The 18,240-nt window shown below is 39.3% G+C and overlaps 1 protein-coding gene across 1 annotated transcript in view; it reads left to right on the top strand.

The window, feature by feature from the left end:
* Positions 1-18,240, top strand: part of LOC131938349 (cephalotocin receptor 2-like) — an 89,359-nt gene that overhangs the window by 12,847 nt on the left and 58,272 nt on the right. Inside the window, exons 2-3 of the mRNA XM_059296354.1 lie at positions 7,111-7,341; positions 8,480-9,146. Coding sequence (XP_059152337.1) covers positions 7,111-7,341; positions 8,480-9,146 — 898 coding nt within the window. The remainder of the gene's footprint in view (positions 1-7,110; positions 7,342-8,479; positions 9,147-18,240) is intronic.

The following is an 18,240-nucleotide window of genomic DNA, read 5'->3' as shown; positions in this document are numbered from 1 at the left end:
GTTTTTATTGGTGTAATTTGCATATGATTTTAGATGCGTTGTCGTGGTATCTTGAGAGGGTAGGGTGTTTTTTTGTTGTTGTGGTATCTTGAGAGAGTTGTGTTGTCGTGGTTTCTTAAGAGAGTAGGGTGTTTGTGTTGTGGTATCTTGAGAGAGTATGGTGTTTGTGTTGTGGTATCTTTAGAGAGTAAGTTGTGTTGTCTTGGTATCTTGAGAGAGTGGGGTGTTTGTGTTGTAGTCCTGGTATATTTATAGAGCATGGTGACTGCGTTGTCTAGTTGGCGTACTTTGAAACAGGTGTTCTTTAAGCATATCTGTATTAGACTTAATTTTATTCAGATTGAGTGATTTTACAAAATTGGTTTATTTTTAACTAAGTAGTTGGTGAATAAACGCAGGAACTACTAACTTTATTATGGGACGGCGTGGCCAAGCAGTAGAGCACTAGACTGCTAACCCGAAAGTCTCGAGTCCGAATCCTAGTTCAAATCAGTGGAAAGTCCACGAGTCCACCCAGGTCTGAACGGTACGTAACACTTAACGTTTGGGAAAATAAAGGCGGCTCTGCATAGTGATGACCACATTATCTCTTCATATGCTGATATGAAGAAACATAAGAACTTTATTTTATATACCCAATAGAACGCTAGGTCTAAATAGTAATCTTTTATTTTACTCTGTTTATTAATAGACATGGGACACACACACACGCACACACACACACACTATATATATATATATATATATATATATATATATATATATATATATATATATATATATATATATATATATATATATATATATAGTGGGTTCCTTTTCACTTATAATCGACCTATTTTTTCACTTCCTTCTTCTTACTGCGGACATGTTACGTCCCTACGAACGTCTCTAAGAATAAAGACCTAACTAGGTGACAGGCTAAGGGGCTATAACTACTACAGACATACGGCGTTTACCGTAAACCAACATCGTGTGGGAACAACACGTTAAAGTACATTAACGTAAAAAACCGCAGAACGCAAATTGTACTTTACAGTCAACATGAATCCCCCATCACACAGCCTCGTTTGGGGGGTCAGGAAATTTGGCTTTGAGTTGACCTATTTACAGCTGACCCACATAGCTGGAACTCCAGTACGCTGTACCCAGGAGTCACTGGGCCGATAATCGGTGCCATTTTTCATTTCCCAGCCTGCTAATGGAGTTCGACTTATTGAATACGTTCGACGTGAATCTCAAATTCTAATGTTTCGCCTCGACAACATACTTTACTATTTAACGCTGTCTCGAAAATAAATGAGGTTGTGTCCCTTTTGTGATTTGTGTTGCCTCCCCTGGCTACAGACATTCACAATTTTTAAAAAAGTTGGAATACAATTAGACACTCACGATCAAACAAAAAGTTGAAATAGAATTAGACACTCACGATCAAACAAAAAGTTGGAATAGAATTAGACTTTCACGATCAAACAAAAAGTTGGAATAGAATTAGACATTCACGATCAAACAAAAAGTTGGAATAGAATTAGACATTCACGATCAAACAAAAAGTTGGAATAGAATTAGACACTCACGATCAAACAAAAAGTTGGAATAGAATTAGACATTCACGATCAAACAAAAAGTTGGAATATAATTAAATTTAAAAATAAATCAGGAAATAATAAATAAATCCTTCCCTGCAAAAAATCAACACTGTTGACATTTAATTTAAAAAAAAAAACATTTACAAATGCATTTCTTAAACAAATGTTTTATAAAATGTACTCGGCCAAAATAATATTCGAATTTGGCACTGTTATACGTGTTAGGTTAGCGCTGGGATAATGTCTGAACTATGGGCAGGGTTAGGTTTCAGGCTAGTCAGAAGTGGCGTTAAAAAAATACGCGGGCATGGGGGAAAAAATCACCAAAATCATAATTTTTGCCATAATGTGTTTCTCACACTTTTGTCTTCTTTGTCCATTTCTTTATTTAGAAAATAATAATCATTAAAAAAGTTTTAAAAAACCCACGTTTTCTGATTGAACTAAAAAGTAGAAAATAAATGCTATAGGCCCTACATCACAATAATGCAAGCGATCACTCTACTATAAGCGATGAAAAACGTGGGGCGCCGAAGTAAAAGTTATATTACTATTGATTAGATAATACTATTGACTTTTATTAGGGAGCTTGTAGAGAGTCAACAGTATTAGAAACTGTAAGAAAATCACGGCGCCCCACGTTTTTGCTCGCTTATAGTAGAGTGATCGCTTGCATTATTGTGATGTAGGGCCTATAGCATTTATTTTCTACTTTTTAGTTCAATCAGAAAACGTGGGTTTTTTAAAACTTTTTTAATGATTATTATTTTCTACTTTTTAGTCTTTGTCTGTTTGTTTGCATTAAAATCTTGCTATCGATTTTATCTTTTCACTTTTTTTGGGTAAACGAAGACAACTCGTAAAAAGACAACTCGTAAAAAGACAACTCGTAAAAAGACAACTCGTAAAAAGACAACTCGTAAAAAACACGTTGTTTGAATACGTTACTGACTAGAACACATAGATTTGAACCCGTGTCGAGTGGGATAGCAATCGTGTGCCCAACCACTCGACCATATCGTCTCCCCCAAACTGGCCTACCTCCTGTAAGTTTAAACTCGGTTCAAGCTAAATTCTCTGCCCCTAAGCCTGTGGCGACATGTGATCGTTCGCTTCACTGCGCGCGAGGTACGCGTCGCTGGTTTTTTTTCTAATGGCTAGCAGAGGAGAATTATATATATAGATTATATAGCGGTCTAAAATGCTCAATAAAATGTTTCCATTGATCAATTTAGTAATAATAACAATTGAATATTCAATGGTCATCCAAAAGAAAGCTTCCCTGAAAATTTCAGCGCGCTAGCTAACTGGGAAGTGCCAGAAATTTCGATCGCAAGATTTGATTGGAAAGACAAACAAATAAACACACAGAGAAAGCAAGTTAAAGAAAACGTGGGAAATAAGAAATTTTATTCAGAATTTCAATTTTTTTTTTCTTAAAATACAATTTTTATAACCCTATAAATGAGATAAGACTCATTTTCCCCCAATCTGCCGAGTCTTTACTTGTTCGTTACGAAATGTTCTTTACCGGCGTTTATATCGAATTGGCATCGTTGAAAAGCTAGACTTCTCCGGTATTTGTCAATCGTATCTTTCCGTCAATACGGAAACATCCGAAGCTTAACAAACGAGTAAAGACCACCTCGGGGGCCGAAGAACGGAGAACAGGAACTGGGCCTGTCGCCATTTTAGCTTCTACACAACACCGGTCGTGAGTCTCTGACATGTGATAGATTACGACATGTACCAACCACACATGAGAGAAACAGGAATGGGGGTTGAACACCATCTTAAACTACCAGTTAATTCACGAACAATCAGGGTTTAGAGACTAAGAAGAATCGATTCATGGACGGCGCATTCAGGTTTTAAATCCGATACCTATTGCGCAATATCGTTCTATTTTAATCAGGCCTGGGCAGGTTGTCATACTTCGTGGGTGAGAGTGGAATGGAGGGGTGGAGGGGGACAGGGGTGGAGGGGTGGATTAAACAAGGGATAAGACCAGTACGGGGTCAGACCCTAATCAGGGATCGGAATCCAATAGATGGTCAGACTCGTATTTTGGTACCATCCCATTTGAGGATCAGAGTTCTAAATAGAGCTCAACATTTGATTAGTGGTCAAAAACCTGTGATTTGTCTACTTTCAATTCAGGGAGGTCAGGTTTTAATATCCCGTTGAAACTCTAAACCCCATTGGAGATTATTGTTCATTGAATAAAACGTACGAGGCATTACAAAACAACAAATAACCCATAGCTTTATTTATAGGCTCTATTCAGTAAAAACAGAAGGTCAAAAACGGTAACTCGTAAAAGCAGTGTTTTATGTTTTTGGATTTCCCAAATCAATATCCATTAAATTTCTATTTTTATGCCCAGGATATTTTTTTCATGACATCCGATGATGTCATCAAGATGAGAGTATTAGAGATTACCGTGGATTAGCGATACACTGACTTTAAGAATGGATGGAAGGGATTTTTGGTTTAACGGTACAGTAGAGTCGTATGTGGTGGGAGGGAATGCGCCCCCCCCTCCCTCCCTCCCCCCCCCCCCCCAGATGGGGACATTAAGACGAACTGGAAACTATGAGTATTTGAAGAGACGTAACTGTTGTTTTTTAAAAGGGGTTTTGGCATCAGCTTTCGAGACCTTGGGTTATTTTTGGTCATTCTCGAGCCACAAGCACCCAGATTTAGCAATCTCGCATTACTGGGTCAGGTGTGCCTGATCTAGCAGTCAAACTTCACGTTCTCATAGGCGCCCCGAGCAGTTTTTATTTAGAGACAGTTTTGTGATTCTAAATTTCAGGAACAAAATGATACAACACAAGGCAGACATGGTCAAAGGCGAACGGGAGCATGAAAAAAATCACAGAAAATAGAAAAATGGAATTCAATGAACATTTTTTAAACTGGAATATTTGAGCTCTTCGGGTGATATAGAAGTATTATCCCAAGGCCAAAAACAAATGCAAAACAAAATTTTTAAAACTAGAATCTGTTTAAAAAATAGTTGGTCTTAAAATAAATAAAAACAAGTCGAAAATATTAAAAAACTTCTAGGAAAATATTATAAACTTGAATAACACAGGAGCTGTTGAGGTAGGGGTGGGAGAAAGATGGGAGAATTGGAAAAGTTTATAGATCTGTTGAGGTAGGTGGGAGAATTTGAAAAGTTTACAAATCTAGGAAATTGATAAGTACCGAGTCTTCAGAGCAAACATTAGATGTGGTTACAGAAGGCTAAAAGGGACAGCGTGGTATAAGCGGTAGGGCTATAGGCTGCTAACCTGAAAGTCTCGAGTTCGATTCCGGGTCCAAGTCAGTCGATCGTCTCTGAGTCCACCTAGCTATGATGGGCAAAGTGTTGACTACACCTTTCCTTCATATGCCGAGGCCAAGAAAAATAAACTCTACTTCATCTGTCCAATGGATCGATAGGTCTAAAGAGGATTCTTTACTTTTGGGAGCAGGACGTTTCCCCGAAAGACACTTGCCTAAATGCCGTTTGCCCGAAGGCCATTTTCCCGAATGGACACTTGCCCGAATGCGACAAATGCCCGAATGGACACTTACCCGAATGCGACAAATGCCCGAATGGACACTTGCCCGAATGCGACAAATGCCCGAATGGACACTTGCCCGAATGCGACAAATGCCCGAATGGACACTTTCCCGACTTTACTTCTGTATACGGAAGGCAAAATTAGCTTGTGTTACCTCACTTATCATCATAAAGAATTGGCAGAAATAAAAACCAAACTACGAATTTTTAAATTCAACGTAAAATATCTTTAAAAGTACATTGTTCAAAGTTTGTTGTGAACAAAGAGGGGTTGGGACAGTCTAGACTCTTCTACAAACAACCGCCTAAGGCGAGTATTAAATATAAAGTTGTGTGACGACGCACACGACACAACATTAAGGTAAAGGTCAGACAAATCCCAGTGGAGCAACAACAACAAAAAGCATAATTAAAATCTTGTTATTATTTCTTATATAATTTTGTATTTTTTCTTTAATTTATTTTGTTACTTAAAAAAAAATATTATTCTGCTTTCTGCGCTGTAGACTCATACAATGATATTTTTTGTATGTTTTGTTTTATATTCTTTTAAACTTTTATTTTAACCACTGAATTCTGAATCTTGAATTAACAAAAAATATTTCTGCAATTTTTCCCCTAACATCTTCCATTTAATTTTAAGATCGTGTGTTAGGAATTTTATTTTATTTTTCTCATCTGCACTCATGCACGTCCGAACTCGGCTTTGAGACAGTTTTTTCCTGAGTTTAATTTTTTTCCCCAACTTTTTAAATTCCTCTCGCTATTACATGCGACAATCATTCTTTCAAAATGTCTATTCAGCGTTACATTTTTTAAAATTCATTTTTTAAAATTCATCCTCCGTTACGTTCGCCAACGTTTACTGAACTTCCGGATCGTGTGATCGCCGTCAAAACATTTTCTTAAAATAAAAAAAATAAATCTTTTTGCATACACGACTGACTGATTCTAACTTTAAGATCGTGCATTCATTTTTTCCTTTTCCAAATTTTTATTTGACATCTTCCCTCTTTATGCTATGAGGCAATGGGTGGGGAGGAGAGGGGGTGGTTATGGGCGTGTGCGGTGACACCAAAATCAAAAGCTAATTTTATATATATATATATATATATATATATATATATAATTCTCTTCATGGAGACCATAGAAAACACCAAGCTGTAAGCGCGCCTAGCAGCCCCCTCTCTTCCTCTCTAGGCATATCCCTACCACCCCCACCCCCACATGGTCTGATGAGCTGTGGTTCACGCTAAATGTTTACAATCGTAGAGCCGGGTTTAGTGACGGCTATTAGGGGCAGATAATTTAGTTTGAAACTATTTTAAACTTAGGGGAGGTAACTAAGAGGAGGCTGCTTTCACGGGGGGGGGGGGGGGGGGGTGTAGAGTAGGGGTTGGGGAAAGGAAAGGAGGGGGGGGGGGTTATCGTCCTTAACGACCTACTGATAGTGTTTTAAAGCAAAAATTTACAGTGGCAGCATTGGTACCGTTGAATTCACAAATTATGAATTACTGAAAAGTATAAAATAAAACAACTAAATAGCGACGTATAATCAGGGGCGTAGCGAGGGGGGGGGGGCGGGGGGATGCGGAACGCACCGGGTGACACCATTTAGGGGGGTGACACCAAGGCAAAAAATAGCAAAATATATGGAGTAAAAATTGAGGGGGGGGGTGCAAATCGAAAGTTTGAGGAGGGGTGCAAATCGAAAATTTGAAAGTTTGTCCCCGGGAAGGGTCGCTACGCCTCTGGGGGGGGGGGGGGGGTGACACCATTAAGTGCCGCACCGGGTAACACCCGACCTCGCTAAGCCACTGCGTATGATACGCCGCGGGTCGGCTCGTATTTTTTATTTCATAAACTCAATCTACCACTGACATACTCCCATTCTCTTGCGATACACCGAGACACCATTCCTAACACTCTCCGCCATCTTGTTTTCAGGTTATCGTCCAGAGCATCACACTGGCCTTGGCCATCATTGGCAACTCGTGTGTGCTGACGGCCCTGGCCAGGCGAGGTAAGGCGGGGTCAAGGATGCACCTGTTCATCTTTCACCTGAGTATTGCTGATCTGCTGGTGGCTGTGTTTAATACCATGCCCCAGCTGATATGGGATATCACGGGGCCGTTCTACGGCGGGGATCTGCTCTGTCGCTTCGTCATGTTCATGCAGGTAAGTTGAGTGTTCATGTAAGTGTCGCGTTCATGCAGGTAAGTGTCATGTTCATGCAGGTAAGTTTCGTGATCGTGTAAGTAGGTGGCATATTTATGTAGGTAGGTGGTATGTTCTTGTAGGTAGGTGTCATGTTCATGCAGGTGAGTTGAGTGTTCATGTAGGTAAGTTGAGTGATCATGTAAGTGTCATGTTCATGCACGTAAGTTGAGTGTTCTTGTAAGTGTCATGTTCATGTAGGTGTCATGTTCATGTAAGTAAGTAGAGTGTTCTTGTAGGTAAGGGTCATGTTCATGTAGGTAAGTTTCGTGTTCACGTAGGTAAGTCGTGTTCATGTAGGTAAGTTTCGTGTCATGCAGGAAGAAGTCATGTTCATATAGGTAACAGCCTTGTTCATATAGGTAAACTTTACCAAGTCTATACAGGTGAGCATCATGTTCATAAAGGTAAGCATCATGTTCACGTAGGTGAACTACGTCATACTCTTGTTGTAAAGCTTTGTCCTGTTTATGTAGGTAAGTGTCATGTTCATGTTATGTTAATGTAATGCTGTGAATTGTATACTGTTCAGTTCGTCTACCAGTTTGATCCCAAGCAATATGACCTGTAAGACGGAAGAAGAAGAAACTTAAGATTGGGTATTATTTCAATCAACTGTGCATAATGTCGACGTATTGGATTTTTATAATGACCGGGATAACAGCAAAATGCTTTAAAAAAATAAACATGCAATATTAAGTTTATTCTGAATTATTAAATTTCTTAAGCAAGTAGATTTTGATTCCCATATGTTTTTCACCTCTATGATCCAGGTGTACGTCATATACCTGCCCACTATTAAATTTTGATTCCCATTTGTTTTTACAAGCTTTTATTACACTCACTTCCTCTGTCTGTCGTCAGTCTGTCTAGATCGAAACGCCGGAGCGAAAATTCGGACACTTCTAACTGACAGATACAGTTCGTAATTGGTACGTGGGTCAAGACATAAAGACATCGTGACATTCTATTTGACTCAATTAGTCGCCTAATTAATTTTTTATGTATTAATTAAAATTTGTTCATCTCTCTGACCCAGGTGTACGTCATGTACCTGTCTACCAATAGATTTTAATTCCCCTATGTTTTTCACCTCCAGGTGTACGTAATGTACCTGTCCACCTACATGCTCGTCATGACCGCCATCGACAGGTACCGCGCCGTCTGCCACCCCCTCTCCGCCTTCAACGCCTCCTCAAGAACCACCCTCTACTCCATGATCATCACCGCCTACGTCCTCTCAGGCATCTTCAGCCTGCCGCAGATCATCATCTTCAAGTACCAGCAGAACGACAAAGGCGCCTACGACTGTTCGGATAACTTCAGTCCTATGTGGACTCTTCACCTGTACGTCATGATCTTCACCTTCGCCGTGTATTTCGTTCCTCTAGGGATTTTAATCTTTGCCTACATCTCCATCTGCTTCACGATATGGAAGAAGTACAAAACCGCGGAGAACGAACGGAAATTGATGCTTATTAGGTCAGATTCGTCTTTAGCCAATAAAAACATTTACAGCCATCACGTGGCTAACGCGGTCGTCTGCCGGCAGAAGGGGGCCATAGACAGGCGGCCGAATATTATACGGAGGTCAAGGCCGGCACCGGCATCGACGACCCCCAGGTCGCACAGCCTGCGGGGGTTTTCCAGGGCGAAGATGAAGACGGTCAAGCTGACCTTTGTGGTGATCGTGGCCTATATCGTCTGCTGGTCGCCGTTTTTCGTCTCGCAGCTGTGGTGGATGTTTGATGCCGCGCAGGAGGAGAGTGAGTATGGCGGCTATCCTTGCTTCATCTATCCATTTATCCATACGTTTATCCATTTATCCACCCATTTATCCATCCATTTATCCATCCATTTATCCATCCATTTATCCGTCCATCCGTCCATCCATCCATCCATCCATCCGTCCATCCATCCATCCATCCATCCATCCATCCATCCATCCATCCATCCATCCATCCATCCATCCATCCATCCATCCATCCATCCATCCATCCATCCATCCATCCATCCATCCATCCATCCATCCATCCATCCATCCATCCATCCATCCATCCATCCATCCATCCATCCATCCATCCATCCATCCATCCATCCATCCATCCATCCATCCATCCATCCATCCATCCATCCATCCATCCATCCATCCATCCATCCATCCATCCATCCATCCATCCATCCATCCATCCATCCATCCATCCATCCATCCATCCATCCATCCATCCATCCATCCATCCATCCATCCATCCATCCATCCATCCATCCATCCATCCATCTATCCATCCACCCATCCATAAATCCATACGTCCATCCGTCATTCCGTCCATATGTCCATAAGTCAATACGTCCAACGGAAGGTACCTTTGTCCATTCATCAGTCCAACCACCCGGTCCATCCACCCGACTGTCCGTAGATCCGATCCATTCATTAGTCCGACCATCCATCCAAAAAATCCTTACTACATCAACATTGGTTCCGCCATATCATGTTACACGCCAGCTAATAAAAAAATATTTTAAAAAAAATTAACTAAGATGAGAGGAAAATCTATAAAATGATGGGTTGGGGGAGGGGGGGGGAGCTATAGTTAACATTTGCGAACTAGTGAAGAACGATAAAAAAACCTTCGCACTGAAGATTTAAAAAAAAAAAATTTCTTTGTCGTAAATTTTGCTGAGTCGGCGTCTTGAGATTATAAACTAAGTGTACTTATTTTAACCTTCATAAATTGACGACTGTAATTAGGGCACACGGTACGATAATTAATGTTTACAAATATATTTGGAAGGGGCACACGGTTCGGTTCCGTAATTAGTATTTTCAAATATATTTAGAACCAATAAATCTTAGCGATGGTGTTATTATTTTTTCCCTTGACCTTCAAGCACCGGAAAATATTTTGAGAGTTTAACGCTAGATGTTAACAAATAGTTAATCAACTAGGAAGTTATGTTATGATAGTGATTTTTTCAAGATGTCAACAAACAAGTAATAGTGATTTTTTTTCCTTACAAACTGAGTAAGTTCTATTAATTATAATTGACACCAATTTTGAAAGAGATTGGACTAAAAACCTACTCAGGCTTTCTAGTTTTGTAAGGGAATTTGGCGGAAAATAAATGGATCGTGAACTTCCTTTTGCGGTATTGCTTGCCCTAGATCTTTCTAGACGGAGTTCCGGTTGTGGAGAGTCCTGTACATATGTAATAAACCAGCGGAGATCAAAGGGCTCCTGCATTAACCGTACAATATCCTCACTTTCGGCATGGAACACGATGTGTGGTGCCTTGGTGGTCGAGGGTTCAGAGCCGCAACTTGATGATGGGTAATCCAGAGATTAGAACCCTACTTGATATGATAGGGAACAGATAGCGAACTGCCTGCTGAGGTCGCCCTTGATATGATAGGGAATAGCTTGCTGAGGCCGCTACTTGACTTACAGTAGCGCCTGGCTTAAGAATAAACAATCGGTAATTAATGAGCTTGATAAAATAGGGTCTAGAGTTTTTTATATTGTTTCCTTTATACGGTACTGATCACGCATAACATGCACCATATGGCACGTTGGCGCAGATTTCAGCTTGCTTTTCTTTCTGGAGAACTTTTGTAGCGTTTGTCCATGCAAGAACTTCTTCTTCGTTCTTAATTTTTAGTGTTGGGAGGGATCGAGCCTTATCTGCCAGAGGGTTTGAACTCGAGACTTTTTTCGAATTTATCAACCATGAGCTTTTGCCGACTCGACCAAGCCTCCATCACAATTAAGGATACGCGTTAACTGGTTATGCGCCATTGACTCCGATGTCAGCCTACTTTTCTTTTTTGGATTTTTTGAGATACCGAACCCCACTAGTTTTACATGCGCATTCACAGAACCCTTCTTAAAAGTTAAATCATCAGCACTGACAAAATCTGATCGTGAATCAAATGAGTCGGCTGTGTGTCTTGACCTCAGGCGAACCTCTGAGGTTCGATCGAACACAGATTAAGAACCACTAAGTTAGCTAATTAGACTGTGACGTATCTTGTGGTCGAAGTTTTCATGGCGTTATGTGATCTGGTATATGAGTCCGGTGTATGTCTTGACTTCCGCTGAACCCATGGGGTTCGATCGAACCCAGATTATGAACCACTTGTGGTCTAAGTTTTCATGGCGTTATGTAGTCTGGAACTTGTCTCATATGGTCCGGCATTGGCTGCTGGATCTGTGGTCAAGCTGATTGTTGTCCTTCCCGCTGTTGTTGATTCGGGGTGTTCCACCCACACACGCAAACGATACAATTAGTAATTCGATCCTCTCTGTTAGATCGATACCATATTAGCTAGATTTAGAACCAAGGCCAAGGGAAGGGGTTGGGTAACATGGGATTATCCGAACCCGTGGATTAGTTGAGAGGTTTTCAGTGATAATTATGTTTAGGCATGAGGTTTACAGAGATAATTATGTTTAGACATGGTTTGAGAAGTACAGCTTAAGCTTAGTGCAGGGTTGGGTTTAGGGTTTATTTATATTCAACAGTGATATAACCCGCACATTATGATGGGTACGAGGGACAACGTTGATGGTGCCGATAGGATCTGAAATAGTTTTTATAACAACGTAAACTGAGACTATTATACTTGTATGGTTTTCTTGAGATTATTTGAACTAACATGGTTGATACAGATAAGCGATTTTTTTTGGAGGCGCAACTTCCTGTTAAGTACGGACTGGTTCGTGGGGGGGGGGGGGATTACTTTCCGGGAACTTGCAGATTGATTCACGGGGAAAGGGAGCGACTTCTTGGGTAGTTACAGATTACTGCATGAGAAATCGAGAAACTTAAACACAAATTTGCTAATCTAGCTAGAGATATAAAAAAAATATACTTATCTAATTAAAGTTTCCCTTTCCAATCTGACGGTCTATGGGGCAAGTGAAGTAAAGTTCACTTGTTTCTGTGACCTCGGCTTTTAAAGATATAGTGTGGTAAGCACTATACCCAGCCGCCTTTGCTTTCCCTTACGTGAGTTAGGTACCCATCTGAGTTGGGTGGACTAGGGGCGGTTTACTGACTTTAACCCGGATTCGAACTCGAGACTTACGGGTTAGCAGTCCACCTCTCTACCGCTTTACCACTCCGTCCCCTACTTATCTAATTAACGCCCCTTTAAACAATTTACCATTTTCGATTAGGTGTCATCCACCACCCTTACTGTTTTATTTAATTAGATAAAATATTTGACATTACATTTTTTTGTGTGTTCTGGTGTAGCCCCCTAAATGGTGTCACCCCCTAAATGGTGTCACCCCCTAAATGGTGTCACATCCTAAATGTTGTCACCCCCTAAATGGTGTCACCTTCTAAATGGTGTCACCACCTAAACGGTGTCACCCCCTAAATGGTGTCACCTCCTAAATGGTGTCACAACCTAAATGTTGTCACCCCCTAAATGGTGTCACCCCCTAAATGGTGTCACCACCTAAATGGTGTCACCCCCTAAACGGTGTCACCCCCTAAACGGTGTCACCCCCTAAATGGTGCCACCACCTAAATGGTGTCACATCCTAAATGTTGTCACCCCCTAAATGGTGTCAACTTCTAAATGGTGTCACCACCTAAATGGTGTCACCCCCTAAACGGTGTCACCCCCTAAACGGTGTCACCCCCTAAACGGTGTCACCCCCTAAACGGTGTCACCCCCTAAACGGTGTCACCCCCTAAACGGTGTCACCCCCTAAATGGTGCCACCACCTAAATGGTGTCACCCGGTACTCACGCCAATGCCTTGTGACGCTACTCTACTGCTACTGTACACACTTTAAGAAAAGTGAAATAAGATTTTTGTATGATTTTGAGAGGGGAAGGAAAATTCAAGACATGTGATGTAGCATATTTAAATCTGGTGTCATCCTTTTTTTTCCTATTCGGATTTTGCTTCCATAACCTTTGTCCAACCAAGAACAAACTACAAGGCAGCAGTGTGGAAGTTCTCTCCCCTAGAAGAGTTGCTGTCCCTAGTTAACGAGCCTCATCTGCCCGAGATTCGAACTCGGGATTTTCCGATGTAGCCACCATGAGTTTTACCGACCCGACCACGAAGAACCCCTTCTATCCTGGTGACGTTTTAAGTGTGGTTTGTTGTTCTTGTCAAGACGTGTGTCTTTATAGGTGGAGGATAGGCTAAAATACCTTGACGTTACATAAGGATAACCCCCCCCCCCCCTTATCTATGTTAACAGCCTTTTCCTGCATTTACATTTTTCCTCTCCATTTTCTGTTAATTAAAAAATGTTGATCCGTTTTAAATCATTTTTATGTTCTGTTTGTGTTAACGGAAATCTCATTATCTCCCTGCAGGGCGCATGTGTTTCTCGGTGTTGCGCAACTTTTCCCGTTTGTGCTCAAGATACATCGACGGGTGAAGTAGAGTTCATCTGTTTCAATGACCTCAGCATGGAAGGGGGGTAGTGTGGTCAGCACTATGACCAGCGGCTTTTGTCTTTCCTACCGTGAGTTAGGTACCCATCACAGCTGGGTGGACTAAGTGACCTTCAGCTGGTTTGAACCCGGATTTGAACTCGAAACTTCCGTGTTAGTAGTCTAGCTCTCTATTGCTAGGCCACGCCGCCCCATTTTAGATTACAGGACTAAATCATTTTGCACTATGTGTCTTGGTGGAAACGCTCAAATTTACATCATTTGAATTATAGCAAGCTTTTTAACGTTTTTGTATGATTATTTCTTCCGTTTCTGATTTTTTATGCGTTCGAGTTTTCCCCCAAACGTTGATCTTTTCAAATTTTTTTTGTATAATTATGATTGGTTCTTGTGAAATGCAAGCTTACATTAAAAGTATCGTATCGATTTATTTCCGGTATCGTTATTAGGGTTTTAGGTTAGGTTAGCCTGTCGCCCCTCCTGGGACATAGGCCGCTGACAAGAGCTTTCCAGGCATCTCTGTCCTGGGCTAGTCTCTCCAACTGTCCCCAGGTGTATCCAATCTTCTGATGTCTTCTTCCATGTCACGTCTCCAGGTCTTTCTTGGTCTGCCTGTTAGGTTTTTGGTAAGGATTAAAGGTACGATCTCCACTAGGGCTAGTATCAACGGCTAGGTTTCAGTATAAAACTAAACTGTGGTTAAGCTCGCTACAGGTTTTCCTATAGGTTTAGACTAAATAAAGGAATTTTGTTATTTAAAAAAAAGAAGCTTTGAATCGCTGTTTTTACTTAACAGTAACTGCAGTTTGTTTTTCCCCACTTCGCTTAGTAAAACAAAAGGTACGAGAATACGAAACTAATGTGAAAAAACCCCGGGGGTTACACAACCGTTAGCTTAGAATGACCAGGTCCCAGGGGGGGGGGGTGGGGAATAACCATCAGTTACCGGAGAAGTAAGACAAAAGACAAGGTGGTGGAGGGGAGCAATGCGTCAGTTGTACTTAAATAATCCAGTACTTAAGGATTTTATTCTGTCCCTTTGACGTCACTTGCCATTAAACAATGATCCGGTAAAGTTATGTCACCGATATTGAAATATAAGTAAATTTTGCTTCGTTAACGTCTAGTCAACTTGCTTAGTTGTATGTCTAGCAAAAATGCTTCAATGTACGTTTAGTAAACTTGCGTCGTTGTACGTCTAGTAACGTTTTCTTCGTTGTAAGTCACTGACAACGAAACACAAACCAATCAATGCTGCTTCGCTGTACGTCTAGTAATTTTGATTTGTTGTTTGTCCAGTAGCTTTATTAGCTATATGTCACTGTCATTAAAAAGAAATCAGGTAAATTTTGCCTAGTTTTAGGACAGGCAATAGCAGGTTGTCAATAAAATTCAGGCAATATAAATTATAAATTTCATTATATTGTAAATACAATTTTTGACAAAAATATTTTAATAAAAAATCTATTTTGCTATATTCCTACTCGATTATATTCCTACTCTTATATTCCTGCGCGCCCTCTTATTAGAAACTATTTTTTTTTAAACGCAATTACAGATACTCATGTACATTTATAAAAAACAAACTTTAAAAAAAATGCAAAATAAATCTACAATCACCTAATTATGTCGCATGAATATAACAATTTAATCTATTTTAAAAACAACAATAAACAAACTCAAATGCGGTTAAACTCAAATTAAACTTAATCAAATAAAGATTTTGAGATTAAAAAATTACAAAATGTAATTATGTCCACTTAGAAATTTTTTTTTTATTAAAAATCGCAAACGTTTAACATATTGAATTTAAAAACGAGAGAAACTGATACAGTTTTTTCTTAAAGTAAAATAATTCCACCACAGGCTAAATGTTTATTCCCAGCAATCAAAATGTAATCAGTTAATTAATCTTTGAAAGCAAGCCGGAACATTTGATTACTGTTCTTATTGTTTACAAAAAAAAACAGCTATTTAACGTCAAGAATAAATTGTTAAACCCTAAAAAAATAATCGAAAGACAATGAAGTTAAATGTCAAGCTTACTAGAAGACTGGAATAAAATTAATTATTATCACTCGTTGACAGCTTAGAATATAATCGCAGATTAAAACCGTCTATATATAAGCTTATACACATACCTGTTTTTTAACCCGAATACAGTATGTGTGTTTTAATTTTTGTATTTCTAAAAATTAATCCCCAGTAAAAGAGTTGTTGATACACAAGTTTAGACAATTGTATAAAGTGTTTGATTATCTCCCTTGCAGCCCAAGGTATTTGTTCGAATCAGGTAAAGAGGTCTAGTGCAGGGGTCAGTAACCTGCGGCTCGCGAGCCGCATGCGGCTCTTTTGGTGTCGAGATGCGGCTCTTCAGCTCCATGCACAAATATTAATAATTGTTTTATTTTATTTTCAGAACTCATCAAAATGTTGTTCTGCAACACTCGATAATGAAAGATATAATAATAAACATAAATAATAAGCTCTCGCTATTAAATTAGAATATTTAGTTTCTCCCAACTTGAATGAACTTCCTAATAAAGTGTCCATCCCAAATTGAAAAATTCAACGTGGATATCACAAAGAAACTAAACGAGCTAAATGTAAAACTGAAAGAAAAGGAAAACTCAGCCGTGCTTGAAGAAGATGATTGTTGCGAAAAAATAATTATTTCAATTTTGTTGAAAACACGGAGAGCGGTAAGTTACTTAATTTCGGCAAATCTGAAAAAAAAATATCATGATAAAACCAATACTACTATTAACATGAATTACTTCAACATTACAACAAACAAAATGTAGGATGGATTCACTGAGATATTTGAGCAATTAAAAAAAAATGCAAGCACTCGGACGTTCATAGTAGATTCTCTCAAAACAAAAACAAATAAAATTAACTTTGAGCTATTCGGAATTGATGCTGGTTCTCTTCTAATGAAATTGCTAGATTTGAACACCAAACATTTGTGGAGTGGTAAGCTCACAGATATCAAGAGCAAGTTAGAAGATTTTGAGGTCTAGTAAAACATGCACGTTTCGCTGCACAACTGGACAGCTCTAAAAGAAATGCCGCGAGTGGAGGCACTATTGTGTGACGCATGGAATAATCTCCCAGGGTGCTACAGTAAGGTGAAGAATTTCGGCATTTGGAGTGCTGACGATCTTCGGTTCAACATATTCATGAGAGAACGCGTTTTCTTGCATGTATATAATATAACATATATGTAAAAAGCCAACTAACAAATACAAATCTAGAGGCGTGCTTGAAACTGAAAACAAGTTATGAGCCAGGTTTAAACAAACTTCCAAACAGCACGCAAGACCGAAACTATTGTAAATAGTATTCAATAAATAAACTTAGATTATTTGATTACTGATTTTATTATTTTTAAAATACTTTAATATTTTTTCTGCGAAACATGTGTTTGTATTCATATGAATAAATATTATTTCATATTTAAGCTATTTATTTATAAATTATATATATATATATATATATATATATATATATATATATATATATATATATATATATATATATATATAATCCTAATCAAATATCATAATATTAAAATAAAAATGTTAGTGGCTCTTTAAAAACTGGGAAATTTTGTAAATTGTAACTTTTGGCTCTTCCGTCTCAAAAGGTTGCGACCCCTGGTCTAGTGTTAAACACATTGTCATCACATTTTCCACAGCTCCTTGTAAATCATAACGCGAATGTCAAAGACCCTTCGCGATCGCTAACTCCTACATGAATTCCTGAGTATTAAATGTAGGTTTTCAATATATCGACTTTCCAGTTGTCGGGTGCTCTCTTTACTTTCCACCCATAATTTTTCATGTTTATGGCCATAAAATAAACTTATGAGTTAAGATCTATATATGCATTCTTCGAGAAGGTTGTGGTAGGTGTTTAAGAAGGCGTCAAGATTTCTTGCTTTTCAAGTATAGCCCAGAGACGCAAAATTTGGGAACCGCTGAAATCGATATGCTTTTTAGTGAGATTTCAATAAAAAACAAAATGTATGAATTGAACACCTTTTTCTTGGTATAAGAAGCTCTCTCAACAAAGTCACAGACAAAACACCCCCCCCCCCCCAACCCTTTCCCCACACTACAAAAAAAATCCTTTAAAATAAAATGAATTATTTATAATCGTGAGAGCGTTAAAGAAATTCGCCACTTCCCCTAATTAGAAATTCATCCCTCAACATCCATCCAATCGGACGTCTCGTTACATCTGCAGCTCGGGCTGGAGTTTCCCACAATCCCGTCTTACTCCGTCAAATCCTTTCGACTGGTCCAACGCGCGCGGCATTTCATTTCAAACTGATGGCAATGCACCGTCTATGATACCCCGTCTTTCTGTTGTTTCTCTTTAAACTAAATGACAATAGTGAGATTAGACATATTACTGTATCGCTACAGCGTT

This window comes from Physella acuta, unplaced genomic scaffold, assembly GCF_028476545.2.
Source record: "Physella acuta isolate Inbredline_101_S28 unplaced genomic scaffold, ASM2847654v3 ptg000242l, whole genome shotgun sequence".
NCBI classification, from domain to species: domain Eukaryota; kingdom Metazoa; phylum Mollusca; class Gastropoda; family Physidae; genus Physella; species Physella acuta.
The sequence above is the reverse complement of the archived record's forward strand: the minus strand, read 5'-3'. Positions and strand labels throughout refer to the sequence as shown.